Source organism: Mesoplodon densirostris, chromosome X (genome assembly GCF_025265405.1).
Source record: "Mesoplodon densirostris isolate mMesDen1 chromosome X, mMesDen1 primary haplotype, whole genome shotgun sequence".
NCBI classification, from domain to species: Eukaryota; Metazoa; Chordata; class Mammalia; order Artiodactyla; family Ziphiidae; genus Mesoplodon; species Mesoplodon densirostris.
Genome location: NC_082681.1, coordinates 28,442,847 through 28,463,319, shown reverse-complemented (window position 1 = coordinate 28,463,319; position 20,473 = coordinate 28,442,847). Strand labels below are relative to the sequence as shown.

Genomic DNA, 20,473 nt, shown 5'->3' with positions numbered 1-20,473 from the left:
ATCCCTGATGTCACTCTTACTGCTAATCATTAAGGTAATAAAATCTTCTTCAATCACATGATCATCTGGCATTTCTCTGTTCAGAATGAACATATATGAGCGTATTATTCCACTGAATATGTTTTTATGGAAATATTTATTTCAACTCTTTTAATTACAGAATTGACCAATGATATTAGGAGGATACATACTTATGAAAGTGAACTAATTGTCACGTCTCCTTGTTTAGAATACATCAGAACATTTTTCATTCAACAGTGTATCAGACTTTCCTATATAAATTAAACATTTCTGTAACAGGACATTTAGAGATACACTGGAGCTAGTAGGGTTGGAATATATATATATATATATACATGGCATATATATAAATGCTAGAGAAAGAAAATAGTACGTATTCTATAGTGTTTGACCAAGATGCTTTAGTAGATTCCAAAATAAATGAAAATAAACAATTATCCTCCACTTCATAATAATGCCCTTTCAAGTCATCCTCTCATTTTCTTTCTCTAAGTTAAATCCATGCTCTGTAGATGTAATTTTTAATTTAAAAATTGATATTAAAAAACCCTACACCACTTGAAGGGTAAATATCAAATTAGTATTTTCTATTAATATAAACGTTCCTGTATTAAAAGGATAAGGCCAACATATAAAAATTATTTACTTAGATTAGTAATCTTACCATTTTTTCATTCTCTTTGTATTTAAAGGTAATTTAGGTCCCGAGATATGGTGTGGAAGCTGTAATCCTTTCAAACTAGAAACAATTTGGAAAGCTACTGATGGGTGAGACTTTCAATCCTCTTATGATTTTATACATCTTCTCCATGAAGGCATAACAAAATGCCACCCCACAGTTTTCAAGAGTTCATTTCCCACCAGGGAACCATTTTAAATGGGAACAAACATGGAACCTAGGCAAAATTTATTAGCACACGTTTAAAATTAAACCAGACCCCAAATTTTCTAAGATTTAAGAGAATTTCATTCATTTTGTAAAGAAGTTCAATTATGTTTCCCTTTGCAAAAGCTGAAAGTCCATTCCCAATTTTACACACCAGAGCAACCTGCTGATTTTGTAGAATTGGTCTTCACTGGTTACTTGGCTTATTTATTTATTTCTCTTTTTAGAGGAGTGGATAGCGGGTAGAGAATTATATACCTTAATTATCTTTTTATTCACCCTCATTTTCCTCAGATATGTATTATCCTCATTTATTTTATGAGCCAGTTGACATGGTATACTTTTCTGTATCATTTCTTTTTATTGAATTGTAATCTATATTAGCAAAGACATTTTATTTTAAACAGAGTGTTTCAAACTAAATACAAAGGAGTATAATAAGGACAGAACCTGAGAGTTTACCACTCAGCTCTTCAGGTTAAAAATCTAGATTATCATTCTAATGCAACTTTTAAAGGATGTTGATCAGCACTTGCTTTCACTTCTCTGAAAGTCTTACTCATACATGTATAATAAAGGCAAGAATGTTTTTTACAATGCTATAAAATAACATAAGAAATGCCACTCAAATCAGTCCTCTAACCTATTCAGCATAACGTTTCTCTAAGGGACAAACTGGCAAAGGGCATGGCTGTCCTCTGAAATATCAGCCTCAAAAATCAAAGATGTGGCCTGAGGCAGAAACTGTCCACTCCTGACCAACGTCCATGTTCTTTTTCTCTTGGGCACACAGATAGACTACATTTCCCAGTCACCATTTCCATTAGGTATGGTCATGTGACTAAGTTCTGGGTAGTGAAATGTGAAGGGTGAGAAAAAGTGGTGTTTGACACTTCCAGTCTTCAGCCCTAAAAAATTCCAACCCATGATTCTCAATGTCCTTCTGCATAAGAGAGCAGATTCAAATATGGAAGGAGTCTAGTCCATTCATTCCATGGAATGTTAAGAAGTCATAAAAAATATTAAGAATTTTTAACCATAAAAGCATATTAGATATGCTGACCTTTGTCTCTCTGCAAAGAGCCCTGGACAGAGCATCCCTATCCATGACCTTCCCAAACCCACTCCCCACTGCTCACGGTAATAGTTAATTGGACCAGAATTGGACATCCAACCTCAGAGACAATGATATTTTCTCTCCCTCCCTCTCTTCCCCTCTCTCTCTTCCTCTCTCTCTCCATCTTTCTCTCTCTTTCTCAACTTCTCTCTCAGAAATCTAGACACAGAAACCTGTCAGGTAGGAAAGCCAAAATGCAAGGTCATTTTGAGCCAGAGCTGAAGTTGCAGCAGAACAGGGGAACAGATAAAAAAATCCCATTTAGAATGAAGCCTGAGAATAGAGCATGTGTGCAGAGAGAAGCACGCATGTGGCCCCAGAAAGAAACAGAACAATGGGGAGAGCTCTATCTCTCATTAGGCCTTGTTGTACTCACTGTCCTTTCCCTGTGAGACTATCCTGTATTATTTTTTAAAACCTCCTTTTCACTAGATTTGGTTTTTTAAAGCATTTCTGTTCCCATTAACCAGATAAATTTCTAAGGCAATAAGTGATTTTCCATGTTGGGAAACAAAACCCAGAATTCATATATACAGCACAACCACAACTACGTGCTGTCCCTTCCCACACAAAACCAACAACAATTCCAATTTCAAATCCGTATTCTGCAGAAATCTAACCCCAAAGAAAACGTATGGAAATCTTAATAGTAACTATCTTTGGGTAACAGAATTTGTAGATATATTTTTCTTTCTGATTTCCTGTGTTTTTCCTGTTTTTGAATGAAGGTCTATTACTTTCATAAGAGCCTTCATAATTTGGCCTCTGCAGGCCTCTCTGCCTCACCTCAGCTATTGTCTCCCATGCTCTCTAAGCTCTGAACATCCTATGTCATATACGGTTTCCCAAATATGCCATTTTTTTTCAGGCGTCTGTGTTCTCATGTAAGTTTTTTAGAAATATCAGAAGAGCTAAGAAATGCCCAAGAGTGGTGTAGATATAAAGATAGGAAAGAGAGAATGAAGAGTGAATATAGGAAGAATGAAGAGTGTAGGGGAAGAGAAAGGAACAGAATAAGAAAGGAAATTTTATAGAGAAGTAGATGATGGATAGATAGATAGATATCTATCTAGGTAGATAGATATGGCTGTATATGCAAGGGTAGGAGATCATTTGTTAGTTGCTTTAGGGGTCACTCTGGCCTCCCTTGTTATAGGCTGACTAGCTATTAGTCAGCAATGATACACTGACTAAATGGATTTAGTTTGGTGGTTGTTTTAGTCCGTCTGGGCTGCTATAACAAAATACCATAGACTGGGTGGCTTATAACAAACAGAAATATGTTTCTCACAGTTTTGAACGCTGGACATCCAAGATCAGGGTGCTAGCATGGTAGGGTTCCAGTGAAGGCCCTCTTCTGGGTTGCAGACTGACAACTTACTGCTGTGTCCTCACGTGGCAGAAGGGGGTAGGGAGCAATCTGAGCTCCCTTTTATAAGAGCACTAATCCCATTAACAAGGGCTCTGCCCTCATGAGCTAATCTCGAAAAACCCTACCTAAAAAAAATAAAAATAAAAATAAAAACAACAACAACAACAACAACAACAAAAAACCCTACCTAATACCATCACCTTGGGCGTTAAGTTTTCAACATGTGAATTTTGGGGTGATACAAACATTGAATCTATAGCAGTGGTTTCCAACCCCAATTATGTTATAGACTGGATAATTATCTAAACCCTCCAACAAAGGCTTAAGAAGAAAGGAATAGGAAGGGGGAAGGTGGGAAGGGAAAAAAGAAATTGCAAGAGTCTGAAGAGGGGTGAGTAAAGTGAGCAGGTAAGGAAACAATAGATTTCGTCTAACCATTAATCTAAAAGGGTGTTTCTCAAGTGGGGACAAATGGGCCCACATTTGGCAATGTCTGGGGACATTTTTAGTTGCCATGACTGAGGAGAGGGGACTCCTGGCATCTAATGGGTAGAGGTCAGGGTTGCTGCTATACGGCCTATAATGCACAGGACAGCCTCCACAGCAATGAATTATTATTATTCAGCCTGGATTATCCAGGCTGAAATATCAACAGGGGCAAGGTTGAGAAACCTTGGTTGAAAACTATTCCTCCGATTGGAACATGCAGTTTTGAAGTATTCCATGTCCCTATGGGAAGGAATCTGTCATTCTTTAAAGACTCTCAGAGAAAGATTTTCTTGCCTCTCTCCCCAAGCTCACAGCCGTTCCTCCTATGAGACTATCTGCACTTGGGATTGTTCTATTATCCAAACAAATATCCTGAACCCTAGGGCCAGAGAGCATATAAAACTCACTCATAATTACCTCCAACGTTTACGCCGCTGACCAAATAAGAAATCTTTATGAAATATGGAGAACAGAAAATATTTTCTACTTTCAATTTTTTTAAATTGCTTTTCAAACTGTACCCTTCATGAACCTGTCATGAGACATAAATCCAAAACCTGAACTACTGATTAAAACATATACAGTTGGGACTTCCCTGGTGGCGCAGTGGTTAAGAATCCGCCTGCCAATGCAGGGGACATGGGTTGGAGGCCTGGTCCCGGAAGATCCCACATGCCGCGGTGCAACTAAGCCCGTGCGCCACAACTACTGAGCCTGTGCTCTACAGCCCGCGTGCCACAACTACTGAAGCCCACGTGCCTAGAGCCCGTGCTCCGCAACAAGAGAAGCAACCGCAATGAGCAGCCTGCGTACCGCAGCAAAGAGTAGCCCCCGCTCGCTGCAACTAGAGAAAGCCCGCGCACAGCAACGAAGACCCAATGCAGCCAAAAAAAAAAATAAATTAATTAATTAAAAAAAAAACCAACATGCACAATATATAATAATCACAGCAACTGAAATAACATTAACTCCCCTCAGGTTAGGCCACCTAAGAAACAGTCAAATTCAGTTTTGTGCCATGTTCTAAACTCAGTGATTATATTCCCACTTGAGCATAGAAGAATTTGTGGAAACCAGGTCTTCCTTCCACAGAAATATTCTCTCCCTGGTTCCCTGCTGAGCGGATTGAAGAACACAAAGGAGAAAGATTGGTTCACGTTAATTATTCAGGGACAACACAGAAAGATCAACAAGGTAAGACCAACTTCAAGAGTATAGTGATTTCATGTACTTCTTTGACCTCTAAACATACATCTCCATTTGGCAAATATATTATTAAACCTGAGCCTATTTTCTCTCTGCATTGTTGTCACTACACAGAAAAAAATTATCATGAATTTACACAATGCGATACAGAAGTGGCTGATTGGAACTTAAACCCAAAACAGATTGTATTTTTACCTTTGAATAAGAAACACAAAAATGAAGTTATATTTATATCACAATTAGACAAAGAATGACAATATGAAAGAAAATATTGAAACTACTGCTGCTTCACAATATGACCCAAGGCAAGATAAATTTCTGCATAAGGTGTTGCATGTTGAATCCTTTCTCTATGAAGGGTTTTGTTCTTAAATTCATTTATTCGGCAAACTTTTACTGAATACCCATTATGTATCAGGCAAAACGGAATCATAGACTAGTTTTGCACTGGCCTAAGACTGCCTTCTTAACTATACTTGCCTGTCATTATCGCTACACTCTGACACACAGGGATATATAGTGTTTTCCTCATTTCCTCTTGGCTACTGGAAATTCTGAAAGGAATCATGATTTTTCAACTTAAATTTATCTGACTTGTTTGGGGACCTCACCTAGAATTAGTAATCTTGCAATTAATTAGAATCCAACTAACTGGAAAGCTCAGTAGAGTCAAGGAGCAAATGATAAGAAGGCAAGAAGGCAAAAGCCATAGAATAACAGTTAGTAAAGCCAGAAACGATTTCAAATATCATTTAGCTTTATTCTCTCACTGGACTGTTGAGTAAAATGAAGTTGGGAGAAAGAAAGACACGTTATTGGGGCTTCCCTCATGGCGCAGTGGTTAAGAATCCGCCTGCCAATGCAGGGGACACGGGTTCATGCCCTGGTCCAGGAAGGTCCCACATGCTGCGGAGCAATTAAGCCCGTGCACCACAACTACTGAGCCTGCGAGCCACAACTACTGAGCCCACGAGCCACAACTACTGAGCCCACGAGCCACAACTAGTGAGCCCACAAGCCACAACTACTAAGCCCACAAGCCACAACTACGGAGCCTGCACGCTGCAACTACTGAGCCCATGCCCTAGAGTCCATGCTCCGCAACAAGAGAAGCTACCGCAATGAGAAGCCCACACACCACAATGAAGAGCAGCCCCCACTCGCCACAGCTAGAGAAAGCCCACGCATCAATGAAGACCCAATGCAGCCAAAAATAAATAAATTAAATAAATTAATTTTAAAAAAAGAAAGAGACATTATGAAGGTCACACAACTATTTAGTGGCAGAATTGGACCTGGACTCATGATTTCTAACTCTAAATTCAGTGCTTTTTCAACTACTCACAAGAGGCCATCCAAAATTTACAAAGGATATCCTGGGACTGCTAGATATTTTGTCCTATCTACAATATCTTTTACATCTAGACAACCCTCACTTACTGTAAGATTTTCAATTATAAAAGTTTAAATTATGATCATTTGGATTAAAATGGAAAGTAGATTCACATTTAAGAATGATTTTCAACAAGAATGGTAATTTTTCAAAAGTTCTATTTAACCTTAAGCTAACCACCAAATCCAATTAACCAGAACCCCCAGTTTTCTGGGCATTTAGGCTCATCAAGATTTTAATATAAAAGGAATAAAACCTAGATTATGTCTCCAGGCAGGGAAATTTAACTGAACTATAAATATTCACCAAAAGGGATGACTTGGGATTCTTTATATTCCAGAGACAAACAGTTATAGTACAAAGAATATTGGATTGGTTGCATGGAGACTTGCACTCTAGCTCCAAATCTTGTAATAAACTGCCACAGGGAGAAATGAGTAAAATTTCCCAAGACCCAGTTTCTTTATCTTTAAACTGGGCATGATTTCTATTATGTCTACCTCCCAGGGTTGTTAAGAGTTTAAAATGAGATAACGAGTGAAAGGACTTTGGACAGTAGATAATTATACATACATAATTATATATACACATATGCCTACATGTGTGTGCACACACACATGCACATATATACAATGTTATCTAAAATCTGAGTCTTTTGAGTATTACAAATAAGGAAAAGTATTTAGCTACAAGCGTATCTACTAAAAAGCAACCAGCCATGGTGTTATAAAACTAAGTTAATGATACTATTCAGTATGGTAAGTGACAGATTTGAAAGATCTGACTGTCATAGACCAAAAACAACCAATTATTTTAGTTGAAAGGTTGAACGGTAGGGGAAATAGCAGATTGCAAATATTTTATTTGAAAAGAAAATCAATTTACTTAGGAGGCTAATATAATGCCACAAAAGGAAAGAATCAATGATATCTTGATATTATTTTTATATTGTACTTGACATTTTGATAGTTTAATCGGAAATAGTCATAAGTTAGCATTTATGTTATCAATGAGGCCCTGGGCATACGTCACTATTGAGTACCTTCATCAACAACAGGGGACTGCCTAGAGTTTTGTATGTGCCAGGTGGAGACCAGAAGTCTGAATTATAATCTTGGGTTGGCCAATAATAGCTGCTTGCCCTTGGAAATGTGACTTATATTTGAAAGTCAACTTTAAATAAGCAGGGTATAATACTTCCCTCTAGTATGAGATTAGCAAAGACAAACTTTTTGTACCTAAGGGATGCATTATTCCCCAAAGGCAGTGTCATTATCAGTTGTATGCCCTTGTTGAGACTTGGCAACCCAGGATGCCTGTACCACTGTGGGATCACGCAGTTTTCCTCAGCATTATGTGATCATCTCTGCAAGTTTCCATATTCTTTACCATTAAGGAAACTTGATCTTTAACTTGGTCTGTAGGTTTCCTTCTGTCAATCACATCACCATCCTGGTGACTACTGTGTACCTCCTTATTAAATGTAGTTCTCCCCTTTTCTTTTTTCTCCTTCCAATTTATAAGGACGTTTTACCCAGATTCAGCTTGTTCTCAATCTACTGTTCCATTTCAAAACAGTACTCTACCTTCTATTTCCATTTTCTTCCCTCTTACCAATCCTTCAAACCCATTGCAGTCTTGCTTCAATTTTACCACTGTACTGAAATTAGCTGCTTAAAAATCAAGAAGTCTGTAATGGACAGAATCAATGATGTTTTCTCATCCACATCCTATTTAATTCCTCTGAGACATTTGGAAATCATGATCACTATCTCCTTGAAATTTTCTTCTCCCTGGTTTTGTTCTATTCTATGATTACTCCTCAATCACCTGTACTGGCTTTCTCTCCTTCATGGACTCCCAAAAAGTGTTTCCACGGTTTGGTTTATTGTCCTCTTCTTTTTTTTTTTTTTTTTTTCCCTGCGGCACGCGGGCCTCTCACTGCTGTGGCCTCTCCTGCTGCGGAGCACAGGCTCCGGACGCGCAGGCTCAGCGGCCATGGCTCACAGGCCCAGCTGCTCTGCGGCACGTGGGATCCTCCTGGACTGGGGCACGAACCCGTGTCCCCTGCATCGGCAGGCGGACTCTCAACCACTGCGCCACCAGGGAAGCCCTACTGTCCTCTTCTTACACTAAACTCTCCTATAGGTTTTTCAGTATTTCCTCCATCATTCATGGAAATTCAGTTATTATGTCTACCTATGAAATTCTTAATTATCCACGTCTATCATGAGCTGGCTTCATTACATACTAACTGGTGACCTTGTGGTACATTTTTCAACTTCTGTAAACCTCAGTTTTAAAAACCATAAGTTGGAATAAATGTGATAATGGCTTGGCACAATATTTGGCACACAGAAAGCATTCAGTAAGTAGTAGTAGAAAAACGTTTTCCATTTTCCTTCCTTTCCTGGGACACAGATCCATATTTGCAGCTATTTATTAGATATTGGACATTTCAAACTGGATGTCCCACATACATGTTTACAAAATAAAACTCACTGCTTCTACAAACTACTGTTTCTGATTTCAGAAATCTACTCCATCTGTAGTTCCTTGCTCAGTTACTCTATCGGTCTATCCATATACCCTATAAAAATTTTGTTGAACTATATAAGCCAAGAACTAAGGAGTCAAAGTAAAAAAAGGGCATAGTCCTTCACTCACGTTGCAACGGGGAATAAAGACAAGTAACTGAAATATTTCGAGTGCAAATATACAATGGAATAAGGTCTTCACAGACACATGAACAGGGTGCTATGAGACCATAGATAAGGGGCAATTCTATGAAAGTTGCTGTGGGGAAGTGAAGGCAGGTAAAAGAAGACTTCTAAGAGGTATCTTCGTCCGCTCTCCCCGTCTCCCATATTACATCTAGCCAGGCCACAATTCCTACAGTATTATTAGTCTGAATATAATTAACATTTTAGGGTAAAAACTGTCTCCCCCACTAGAATGTAAACTCCATAAAGACAGAGATTTTGTCTATCTTGTTCTCTGATGTAGCCCCAGCAACTAGAACAGTGGATGGTACATGGTGGGCACTCAATAAGTATTGGTCAAAGTTTGTTAAAACTTATCTATGCTAGAATTAATTCCTCATAGTGTTTAAAATGAACTGTTTTTCATTAAAAATATTCACATTGTACACATTCTTATACCTTCAGATATCACACCAAAAAAATTAACAGAATGGTGAAACAGATGTTACTGTTTATTTGCTTATTTGTTCGCCAAAGGGGGCAATTCTTTTTGAGCTTTCCTGTTCTTTAAATGGACTACTCAGTACCACACTTTCACAATTCTTGCAGAGACATTTTAAAGACCTCAGGACTTAACCTGATCTTGTCTTTTGCTTTTAAAGCTACAAACATTTTTGTGTTGTGGAATTAATAAAAAACCAGCTGGATTTTCCCAAAGGGAGATGTTTAGTAGAATGTCTTTCACACACACACACACACACACACACACACACACACACACACACGCACCCCTCTGTAGAAAATCAGGAGAATAATTGACAGGAAAATTATTTTTTGCTACTTCAAATATATTTTATACTTTTAGTAAAATATAACAGACAAGTATCTATTAACTCGACATGGCAATGAAAATATTTATTATGATTAACTGGATAAATAACTTTGTAGTCAATGAAGAACTAGTTTCTCTCTGGATCAAAACCGGATATTTTTGTTTAAACATACAACCCAGGATAGGGAAGTATATATGATGAGGGAGGGCAAAAAGGTTAGTACAGAGATTCTTCTAAAATGTATTTTTTGTTTGCTCTACTTATATATTTCACCAATCAACTCATTTTTTTTAATTCCTTAAAAACATCTGTTTAGATTCACATTTAGATTGCTAAATAAATATTCTCCATATTAAAACCAGATTTCATCTCACCTATAGTGAAATTCCTTTTCTTTATAAAATGAAACACATTATGTTTGCCTATGGTTTTAATTTTCAATTGAAACTATAAATAGTCAATTCAAAAGCATTAAAAAAAATAATACCACTACCAAAGTGACTAGAGACTATATCATGGTAATCTCTAAAATACTGCTCTTCACTGTCCAAGTACAATAGACTACTATAGATATATTTTTATTCTCAATATGTAAAATATATTTTAAAGGCTACAGAGTTCTCCTTCATGTAAATTTAACATATTCCACATCCATCATTTGGTGTAGGCTGAAAAGCTTGGTTGATTCCTGTTCATCTGTAGTAAACAGGATTTATAGGTCATAGATTAGTCCTACGAAGTCTTTTCTGGTCTTAAAAAGAATCTTTAAATCTGTGGCTGAAGATAGATTTTGCTAACCCCCAGTGCTGTTAAAGGATTCAAGCATGCGATATTGTTGGATCTAAGCATTGAATATGTATATTCTGAGCTTGGAAAAAATGATCACTGAATCTATTTCTCCACAGCAAACACCCTAAGGGAAAAAAGAAAACCTACTTATAAATGTTAGGTAGATTTTAGTAGTACTATAAAATAAAGATAACTACCACTAGAGACCTTACATTTATGGGTTAATATTTAAAGAGTATTATCCCATAGATATTTAAATCACTGCCATCACCACTAATGAATATTTCTTCCAAATGATTCTTATTTCCCCAAGATAGACACTAGCTCTATAAGTCTGGTAAAAAGCATTGGTCATGTAGATTTCATTTCTCTTTCCATTCCTTGTCAACATCTCCTCCACCAATGGCCCTGGCTCTTCTTTTGTAAAAATAACCCGTCGGCTCCCGTTAACTGTCACATTGGCCTAAAGCCACCAAGGGCAGTTAGCCTCATAACAAGCTACAGCCATCTGTCAGAATACGCTAAAAATCAATGAAGATAGTTGCTACCCATTATTCTGGCCTGACTCCTCCACACAATTCTGATTTGTCGTTGTGAGTTGAAGTGGTGATGTTAATATCAGATCCAAGTTCTCCCTGGTATTGAATATCACAGCAAAATCTTTAAGCAGGATTCATTTTGGTGAAGAGATCAGGGAGTCTACAGTAAGCCACTTGGCCAGGTGGAGGAAATAGATGCTCCAACACAGATGCTCCAAAAGTGTTCTAAGAGTAAGTGTAGTAAACATGAGTGGTTTCAGCTCCACAGACATCCGCTAGACGTATCCTTTAACTAAAGGCCAACATCTGACAAGTTTTCAACCTCCACTGTTGACAACTCCACCTCCCAGAAGGTAGAGAAAATGATAAGGATATTTGTTTCTCTCACTGACTAAAAAAGAGAAACTGGTGAGTCGAAGGCAATAGAAACCTTTAGAGAAAGCAACCATTTTAGCTGAGAGTTCATAAGTACTTTATGAAGCAAAATCCTAGACTTTAGGAAAGCAGTTCTCTAAAGTGAAGTAGGTATGATTCCACGCCCGGAGACACTCTAAAAAAGGGAGATGAATTAAGAGTCAGCTGGGGAGCTGGGGAGTTTTGCTGACTATTGAAACCAGTGTGCCTGTACTGGGTGCTCTCCATCCAGTTTTGATTTCTAAAGAACATGTACTGAGATAAAGGGATGAAAATCAAGGCTAAATAAATATAAGAGGGTGTGGTGAAAAAAATGCCAAGAAGATTCATACCCAAAATGACCCTAAAGGTTGAAAAATACCTGCTAAAGATGACAGAACAGTTTTTGGTGTTTTGCGGTACGCCGGCCTCTCACTGTTGTGGCCTCTCCCGTTGCGGAGCACAGGCTCCAGACGCGCAGGCTCAGCGGCCATAGCTCACGGGCCCAGCCGCTCCGCGGCACGTGGGATCCTCCTGGACTGGGGCACGAACCCGTGTCCCCTGCATCGGCAGGCGGACTCTCAACCACTGCACCACCAGGGAAGCCCAACAGAACAGTTTTTAAAAAATACGTTTAGAGCAAGAAGAGCAAGGATAGGATAGACATACAACTCATGGAATAATATCGAATGACTGTATCTTTTTTGTGAAAAAGAATGATTCTAGACTTAAAAGGGTAGTCAATATCATAACCATAAATTGAAGCCTAAGATAGGCAAGGTGTCCCTAAGAAGGCACTCAACTGTTCTAAATGAATTAAAATTACATTGCAGAGTGGTGAGAGGTCTTGTGGATTGGATGGCCCTGTCATAGTTGCTAAAGCTTTGGGACTGTGGTATGGGTGACGTATGTCAGAAGACTGGAGACCTTAGTGTTGGCTTTGGTTTTGAAAAGGGACAGAAAGCACATTGGGTCCTTAGGTTAGACAAGGGACATCATGTTGATTGAGTGCAAAATCCTAAAACAGGTTATTAAAAGGATGATTTGTTAACGCTTAAGAAAAAAGTAGTAACCGTCAGAAGGCAGCATAAATTCTCTAAGAACAAGTCATGTTAGACAATTCTCATTTCATTTCTATTTTTGATATCATTATTGGATTGGCAGATCAGTAAAGATGTAGGCACTCTCTATCTGGATATCAGCAAGGCATTTGACAAGGTCTCTCATGATATGCCTGTGAATAAGATGGAGAAATATGGGTTGTATGCTAGTAAAAGAATGCTGCCTGATGGATAAATGTCAACCTGCTGGGAGGTTTCCAGTGGCATGCCACCAAGCTCTGACCTTAATATTATCCTATATAACATTTTTATTAATGACTTACATAAAAATGAAGAAAACATACCTAACAAACTTACAGATGATACAGTTATGAGAGCAATAGAATGCAAATATTGGGTTGGCCAAAAAGTTCGTTCGGGTTTGCAACATCTTATGGAAAAACCCAAACAAACTTTCTGGCCAATCCAATACTTTGTATGGCAGAATTAGAATTCAGCTACATATCCACAGGTTAACAAGATGAAATCAAATTAGGCCAAATCAAACCTCTAAACCTATTCACACCTACATCTTCCCAATCCCAAACACACAATTAAAATACCCACCAACTCTATAATTATAGGATAACTAAAATGTGGCTTAGCCTCAGAACTCGTTTAAAAGTTTTAAGAGTTTAGTTACTTAGTGTTTTCAGTGTGTATCAGTAGTGTTATGTGTTCACCAAAAATGCTGATATTGGAGTAGACGGCATTAAGAGAAACTTTTAGTTAGAACAGGGGAGACATCCGATTGTTGGTCATAGCACAAATTCCTGAATGAGTCAGTCAAGTTGATTGTCTGCTGAGACTTCCATCTAAGGTACATAGATCTGCTCCCAGCTCTTGCTCAAGGGCAGCCATAGGTGTCAATGCTGTTGCTTTTTAAATCACATGATCTTTCTCTCCCCTTAGTCTCAACTGACTGAGAGAATAACTGACAGGGCTTGCCAAGAAACTTAAACACTGCCTGGTACAAAAGGGATGAACTGGGCTAATCAAATTCACTCTCTTAGGTTTAAAAACCTAGAGCTAGCAGGAGAATTAGGCAGGTAGCAATGGGACAGGCACTGAAGGGATGAAGTAAGAGGTGCTGGGAAGTATACTTGGAGTCACATAGTGCAATGAAAACCTGACATTGCTATGAGAAGGCAGAGACTATGTGGTAGACAAAAGAAATATCAAGCTGATGATAAGCTATTGGGCAAAGAAAAAGACAGAGAGTGGCAAAACTGCAGAGAATTGCTGAGTCACATTGGTGCCAGAGATCTATAGGCCTTATCCTTCCTTGTGGGTTGACCAGTATTTCCTGGGTTCCCAGGGAGAGATAACAGTCTTAAAAAGATGTTCTCAATTATTTGAGGCAATTTGAATGACCTCTGCTCCTTTCAACCAAAGAGCCTAATAACCTATACCTGCATTCAACCTTGGCCGTGACACTTCAGGCGCAGTCTGGACAGACTGAAGTATGTTCTAAGGGAAGAGACCAGGATGGAGGATTTGACACCAGTTAATGTGAAGAGCAAGTGAAGGAACTGAGGAAACATTTAGAAGAGAAGTATCAGCAACAGTGAAGGGCTGTCAGGTGTGAGAGGGTTTTTATTTATTTTGTGAGACCCTAGAACTAGACCTGGGAGGAATGGGTGGAGTTAAGAGGTGGGAGATTTTTGGTTCAATAAGACTCTTCCGGTAGTTGTCTGAGATGAAATGGAATGCCTTATGAATGAGTCCATTCCTTATTTTGGAGATATTTAGGCAGAAGCAGGTAACCACTTAGTAGGGAGAGCAAGATTACCTTTAAATTCTATAATGCTTTATGATGTATGAGGCACATTCTGTTACACTAGCTTGATCTTCTTAACAATCTGTTGAGACAGGCATTTTTATTTATTTATTTATTTTTAAATCAAAGTATAGCTGGCTTACATATCCACTGTTTTATTTATTTATTTTTTGGCCACGCTGTGCAGCAGGCGGGATCTTAGTTTCCCAACCAGGGGGTGAACCCGTTGCCCCCTGCATTGGGAGCGCGGAGTCTTAACCACTGGACTGCCAGGGAAGTCCCGAGACAGGCAATTTTATATTCATGTTTACAGATGAGGGAGCTGAGGCTCAGAGCGGTATGTCACACAGCTCATAATTGAGTGCCAGGGTACTCACAGAGTTACCTTCTATTGACTACATGTGAAATGAACACTGTAAAGGATATATTTGGAAAATCCTTGCTGATCAAGCTGATGGGGTTTCTAGGTTTTTTAAAATTCAACTTTGTGATGTTGAATATATTTTCAAATGTACTAAAAAGGTACTCTCTCTCTGCTCAGTCTCACATGAAAACTTATGTTCTTCTCTGCGTCTTATGAAACTGAGACCAATTAATACATTCCTTGCATAGATACAGAAGGTCCGTGGGTGCAGTTTGTACAAACATGCCTAGATGTACATTTCAAATAAGAATAGTTTTCTCTTCCCATTTGCCTGAGCCCATTCCCCACCCTCCTTCCAGATTTCCTGTTATTTGGCTTCTTAGATGAAAGAAGTGTGTTTGCTTATCAAGATTGCTAGTTAACCAGATTGGCCCACTGCTTTCTTAGCTATCACTAGGCCCTGCAAAGGAATTAAAAGAAGAGTGAGTAAATCACCACCGTTAGTGAAAACTCCTTGAAGATATACACTGCTCTCTGCTTCTCTCATTTCATTCACTTCCCTGCCTTTCAATTTAAAAATCAAAAAAAAAGGGGAACGATACACAAACCTTATCACTAGCACAGTGATAATTCAGTTATCTTCACCACAGGTGCTGACTGCTATTTTACCTCTTGCGAAAGATTAGAAATATCAGTTTATGAAACTATTTAATCTAGTTAGTGATGGATGCCATAGAGTTTCCTGGATTTGGACCATAGTGCCATTAGTTTGTTGGTGGTGACATATTTCTGTTGCTATGGCTGGCATTTAAGTTAATATGCTGCTAAAGAAAAATAGTCTTATAATGTGAGCTTATTAGTCTTCCCCTTTCCATTCCAATTCTCAGATTATTGGGATAGAAGTTGATCAGAGTTGACACCAGACATTGCTTATGAAGTGATATATTATACCCACAGTGTTTACACACAAATGTGTTTAGAAAAAGCTTTGGTGGTAGATCTAAAGACGACATATAGAAGACAAGGGGAAGTCCTTCAGTTTAACAAGATAACAGAATACTATGTTTTATTAGTTAATGTTTTTCTACTTTAATAGAAAGTTGTAATCTTTGACTTGAGAGAGTAACTAGAAATGATGAATAATTTCTCAATTAATCGCATCTAGTGCTAAAGTCTATTATGATCAAGGCACATAGAACTGTGGAGGAGTAGAACTTTAATCACCTGACAAAGACTTGAGGAGGAATCTGGAAACCTAATATATGAAGCAACAGAAAAACAGAGGCAAACTTTTTGCTCAAAAGATCAAACTTCATCCTAAAGGCAGAATCAAGTTTTTGAAATTACACATGGACTTCCGATGGAGCAAATGCTTTTTAAAAATGTTTGAAGGCAACTTACTTTGTCAAATAATCTTAAAATAAATAAAATGTAAACTATCGCTGTTCCTCCAATTGTGTCTGGATTTTCCTGTAATATTGCAGCATCTGAAAACAAGGGACAATTGTCTTTTCCTTCGAGGATACAATGACAGTTTGGGTAATTGCTTGGCTTCCTATGTTTTTTGTGGGTGTCCACCATAGGGGTGTTGATGCATCTGTGGTTTCCTCTTTACACGGGCGTCTGCTTTGGTCTGTGGCTGTGCCTGGATCTAGATGGTGTGCCTGTGGAGGGGTCTGCCTTTTTGCCCAGGCATCTGGGTGTGTAGCTGTGTGAGTATCTGTGCATCTCTGCAGATGTCTATGCGTTTCTGCACTCATTGGAATCATCCTGTGCCAATATTTAAGTTCAGGGGATTGATAATAGCTCAAATACCTGGTCTCCAACGGAATGTTGCTATTCAAGACCCAGCTGTTATGCAGATGAACTGAATCCTGTGTACTGGTTGGGGGAGCTGGAGCGGCTGGGCTGGGCTGGCTGCGGGTAGTCATTGACCTCCTCTGGAGAGAGTCAGCCGCAGGGGGCGGCTTCCTGGCGCAGGTGCAGGCGTGCGGAGGCGGCGGCGGCGGCGGGAGGGGTCTGAAGGTGAACTGGTTGTGTGAGTTGCTCTGCATGTCTAAAGAGGAGAGAAGGAGAAAAACACAAAATAGACACAGACTCTCTCACTTGGCAGGCAGGAAAACAGCACGGCAGACTTATCAGGATTTCAGAATAATATAACCTGTGGGGTGGGGGGAGAGTCTGAAGTTCAGTCTACTTGTAAAAATGTCACTTAACTTACAAAAACACGTGCAGCACACTTATGAAATGTAAAACATTCACAGTCGCATTTACATGTAAATTCTTCAGGGCTATAGCAGCTCAAAAGTAAATGAGGCCGCCTCACACAATTTGTCATCGTTTCTGCTACTGAACAAATAAATCATCAACAAGACACTGAATTACAGAACAGAAGTGAGCCGATTTCCATCGGCTGCAAAAGTCTCACTTCGGAAAACACCAGTGAAAGGGACAAATTTGTTGCAAGGAAGATCGTTCCACACTTCAAATAAAAGTATAAGGCCACCTCTGGCTTTCCTCAGGAAAGGATGCCAGCCTGCCTACATGGGAGCAAATCCATACTTCGGAAAAACAGCTCCCAAGTGTGTAACTCAACTGTGTGAGACTGATGTCTCCGCCAGCCCCCCAACTCAGAGTGCTACTTATAAAAGGGAGGCTAGAAGGAGTTTGTTCAGGTTGTTACACATATTTCCACGGCCATGCAAAGCACAGTCCACACTCCACCCCCCTTTGCCACACCTTTCTAGAAGCTCTACCATATTAGCTGCAGCTTAGGCAGCTTATAAACTGTTCTTTCTGCCTGTTTGCAGAGGGGGCAGCCTGGGACAGCGGTCCTCAGACTTCTGTTGTTGCTATTGTTTGGTATTTTCCCTCTGTTTTCCTGGCAGGCACACGTACACACAGTAAGTTAGAATTTGGCCCATGAGAAATACCCCAATTAAACCTCTTTGAAAAGAAATCACTATTGTAGTTGATAACTACCTCTCTTTCACGGGAGAAACATAGTAGATGTCAAGTGATTTCTTGTAACACCAGCACATTCCAGATGAACTTTGTAGACAGCATGGCTTTATCCCACCTCCCAAATGACTGAGAGTTGAAAAGGAGAAAAATGCCACAGGCTTTCGATGCCCAGCAAAGGGCTCAGCTGGTTTGTGCTGAGACTCACTTTGCAGTGGCTGATCACAGAAAAAAAAAAAAAAAAAAAAAAAAAAAAAAATCACTCTTTTCAACCCTTCCACCTCAAACTTGAATTTTGAAGACACTGGCATCATTTTCGTATTTTAAAACGATACTAGTGCCCCAAGAGCATGACAAATTCTTGGCTGTGTTTTCTAGTACAGGTCTCTCCCTTTAAATAAGCTTGCTATATGAAGAACGGAACTGTACAAAAGATAAGGAGTGGTGATCGTTCATTTTATACAAAGAATTCCTTTAGAAAGTCAGCTACCCTTGTATATGTAAAAGGAACTAAAATACTTCATGAATTTTCTAAATCACCCCCATTACTCCAGGCCCAGCCCAAATCCCATACCCACTAAAAACATCATCACAAGTACTTAACATCTCGTTAATTTTTTTAAACCTCTGGGTTCATCCTCATAACCTTAACCAGAGCATGCTTTCCATCCTTGGGGCTCAAAGAAGCATTGAATGCTGGAACCCAAAACACCTGGGGAGACACTAATTTTGTAGATGAGAAAACTGATGCCCAGAGAATTGCTTGTCCAGACACTTGGCAAGTTAGTGGCATGGCCAAGATCAGAACCCACACCTCCTGACTCTGGCCAATCCTCCGTTCACTGTCTTGCAGATCTTTGTAATACAAGTTCTCTTTACTTCCTTAAGATACAGAGATACAGATTCCTCCACATTTTCTGGATTCTTCACTTATGACATACCACCTGCACTGCAGTTATTTGCTTCTATGTCTGCTCCCCTCTTAGACCGTTACAAAGGAATGCAACACAGCATAGTGGAAAGGGCACAGAATTTGCGGGCACGAAAAGCCTGGGTTTGAGTTCTGCCTCTACCATTTGGAAGTTTTACCCCCTCATATGTTAAATAGAGATAAAAATCCTTTTTCCTAATAATTAACTTTAATTCATGTAAAATGTGCTCAGACGTAGTATGTCAGTGACTGTCTTTTGAAGGTAGCAGGAGTATAAAACTTTAAGACTGGAGAATTCCTTGGTGGTCCAGTGGTTAGGATTCCGCCCTTTCACTGCTAGGAGCCTGGGTTCAGTCTCTGGTCAGGGAACTAAGATCCTGCAAGCAGCGCAGCACGGTCGAGAAAAAAAAAAAAGAGAGAGACTGGAATTGACCATAGGAATCACCTAGTTCAGCCCTCCCTCATTCCCTCTCCATTTTACAGCTGAGGAACCCAAGGCTCAGAGAGGTGAAGTGATTTGTTCAAAGTCATTCGCCTTGTATGAATTTGCCTGCCTACGTCTGATGATTCCCAGCCCAGAACTCTTTGCATTATACTACTCCAGAAAATAAATGACTCTCTTCTCTGACTTCAACACTCACTATTTTTATCATAAAATTGGCCTCTGAGTTTGCAGTTTTACAACATTCCCTTGCTATTCCATGTTTTTGTCCTATCTCCCCAAAGGGACATGTTTCTTAGAGCAAATCACCTTCTACCTTTCTTGAATGCCACATAAGATTGAGCATAGTGCTGGGTACAGAGTAAGATCCCTAAAAGTTTTTATTGATAGAAAGGTGTTTCACTGGTCTGTGGGACCTAGAGAACCACCCTTAAGGTTCCCTTGGCTCTTTCATTCTGATATAGCCACTGGATTTCTAGACAGCTCATAGAGCACAGGTTTCCCCCTTGGAGGTCTCAGTGACATCTCTCCCAGAGCCATGGGGAAGGACGATGATACCCTGAAGACGGTGCTTAAATTCATGCCCTCCAAGATGTGAAGAGAGCAGCAGTGACACACTCTACAGATTTGTCACCTAAATACATGAACTTAATGATGCAAGGAAGGGAAGCAAAAGGTGGGAGCCCAGAGTTAGAAAGAAAAGGAATCAGTTTTAGGTCTTGTGTTCAGAACACCTTCCAAGCAACACGTGTGACATCTACTAGCCTAATGAGTAGGTGTTTCTGTCAGTACAGTTGTTCGAAAGAAAGAAAGTTCCTGTTCGGTACAATTGTTCAAAAGAAAGGATCACTCATTATCATTTGGATTTACTGCTTGTTGGATTTCCTCAAAATCTTTGCAACTCCTTTCTAATTATGAAAAATGATAAAAATTCTACTTCATTGAAAACTACAATCATTCTATTGTTATAACATATTATATCATTTCTTCCACAGGTAGTACTGCTTTGTATAGTCATTATGATTATATATATCGATTATATGTATTGAAAACATATATTTTGATTATATATATGTATATTTTTATTTATACCTATTTTATTGTCTATTTTTGTTTCCACATTTTAAATATGCAGAGGTTTCCCTACTTGTTAAT

General features: G+C 39.1%; 1 protein-coding gene across 3 annotated transcripts in view; it reads right to left on the bottom strand.

Annotated features, from left to right (window-relative positions):
- Positions 1–20,473, bottom strand: part of TENM1 (teneurin transmembrane protein 1) — a 596,609-nt gene that overhangs the window by 344,411 nt on the left and 231,725 nt on the right. For all 3 annotated transcript variants that reach the window (XM_060088152.1, XM_060088154.1, XM_060088153.1), the window contains exon 4: positions 16,800–17,040. In XM_060088152.1, the coding sequence (XP_059944135.1) occupies positions 16,800–17,040 (241 nt within the window). The remainder of the gene's footprint in view (positions 1–16,799; positions 17,041–20,473) is intronic.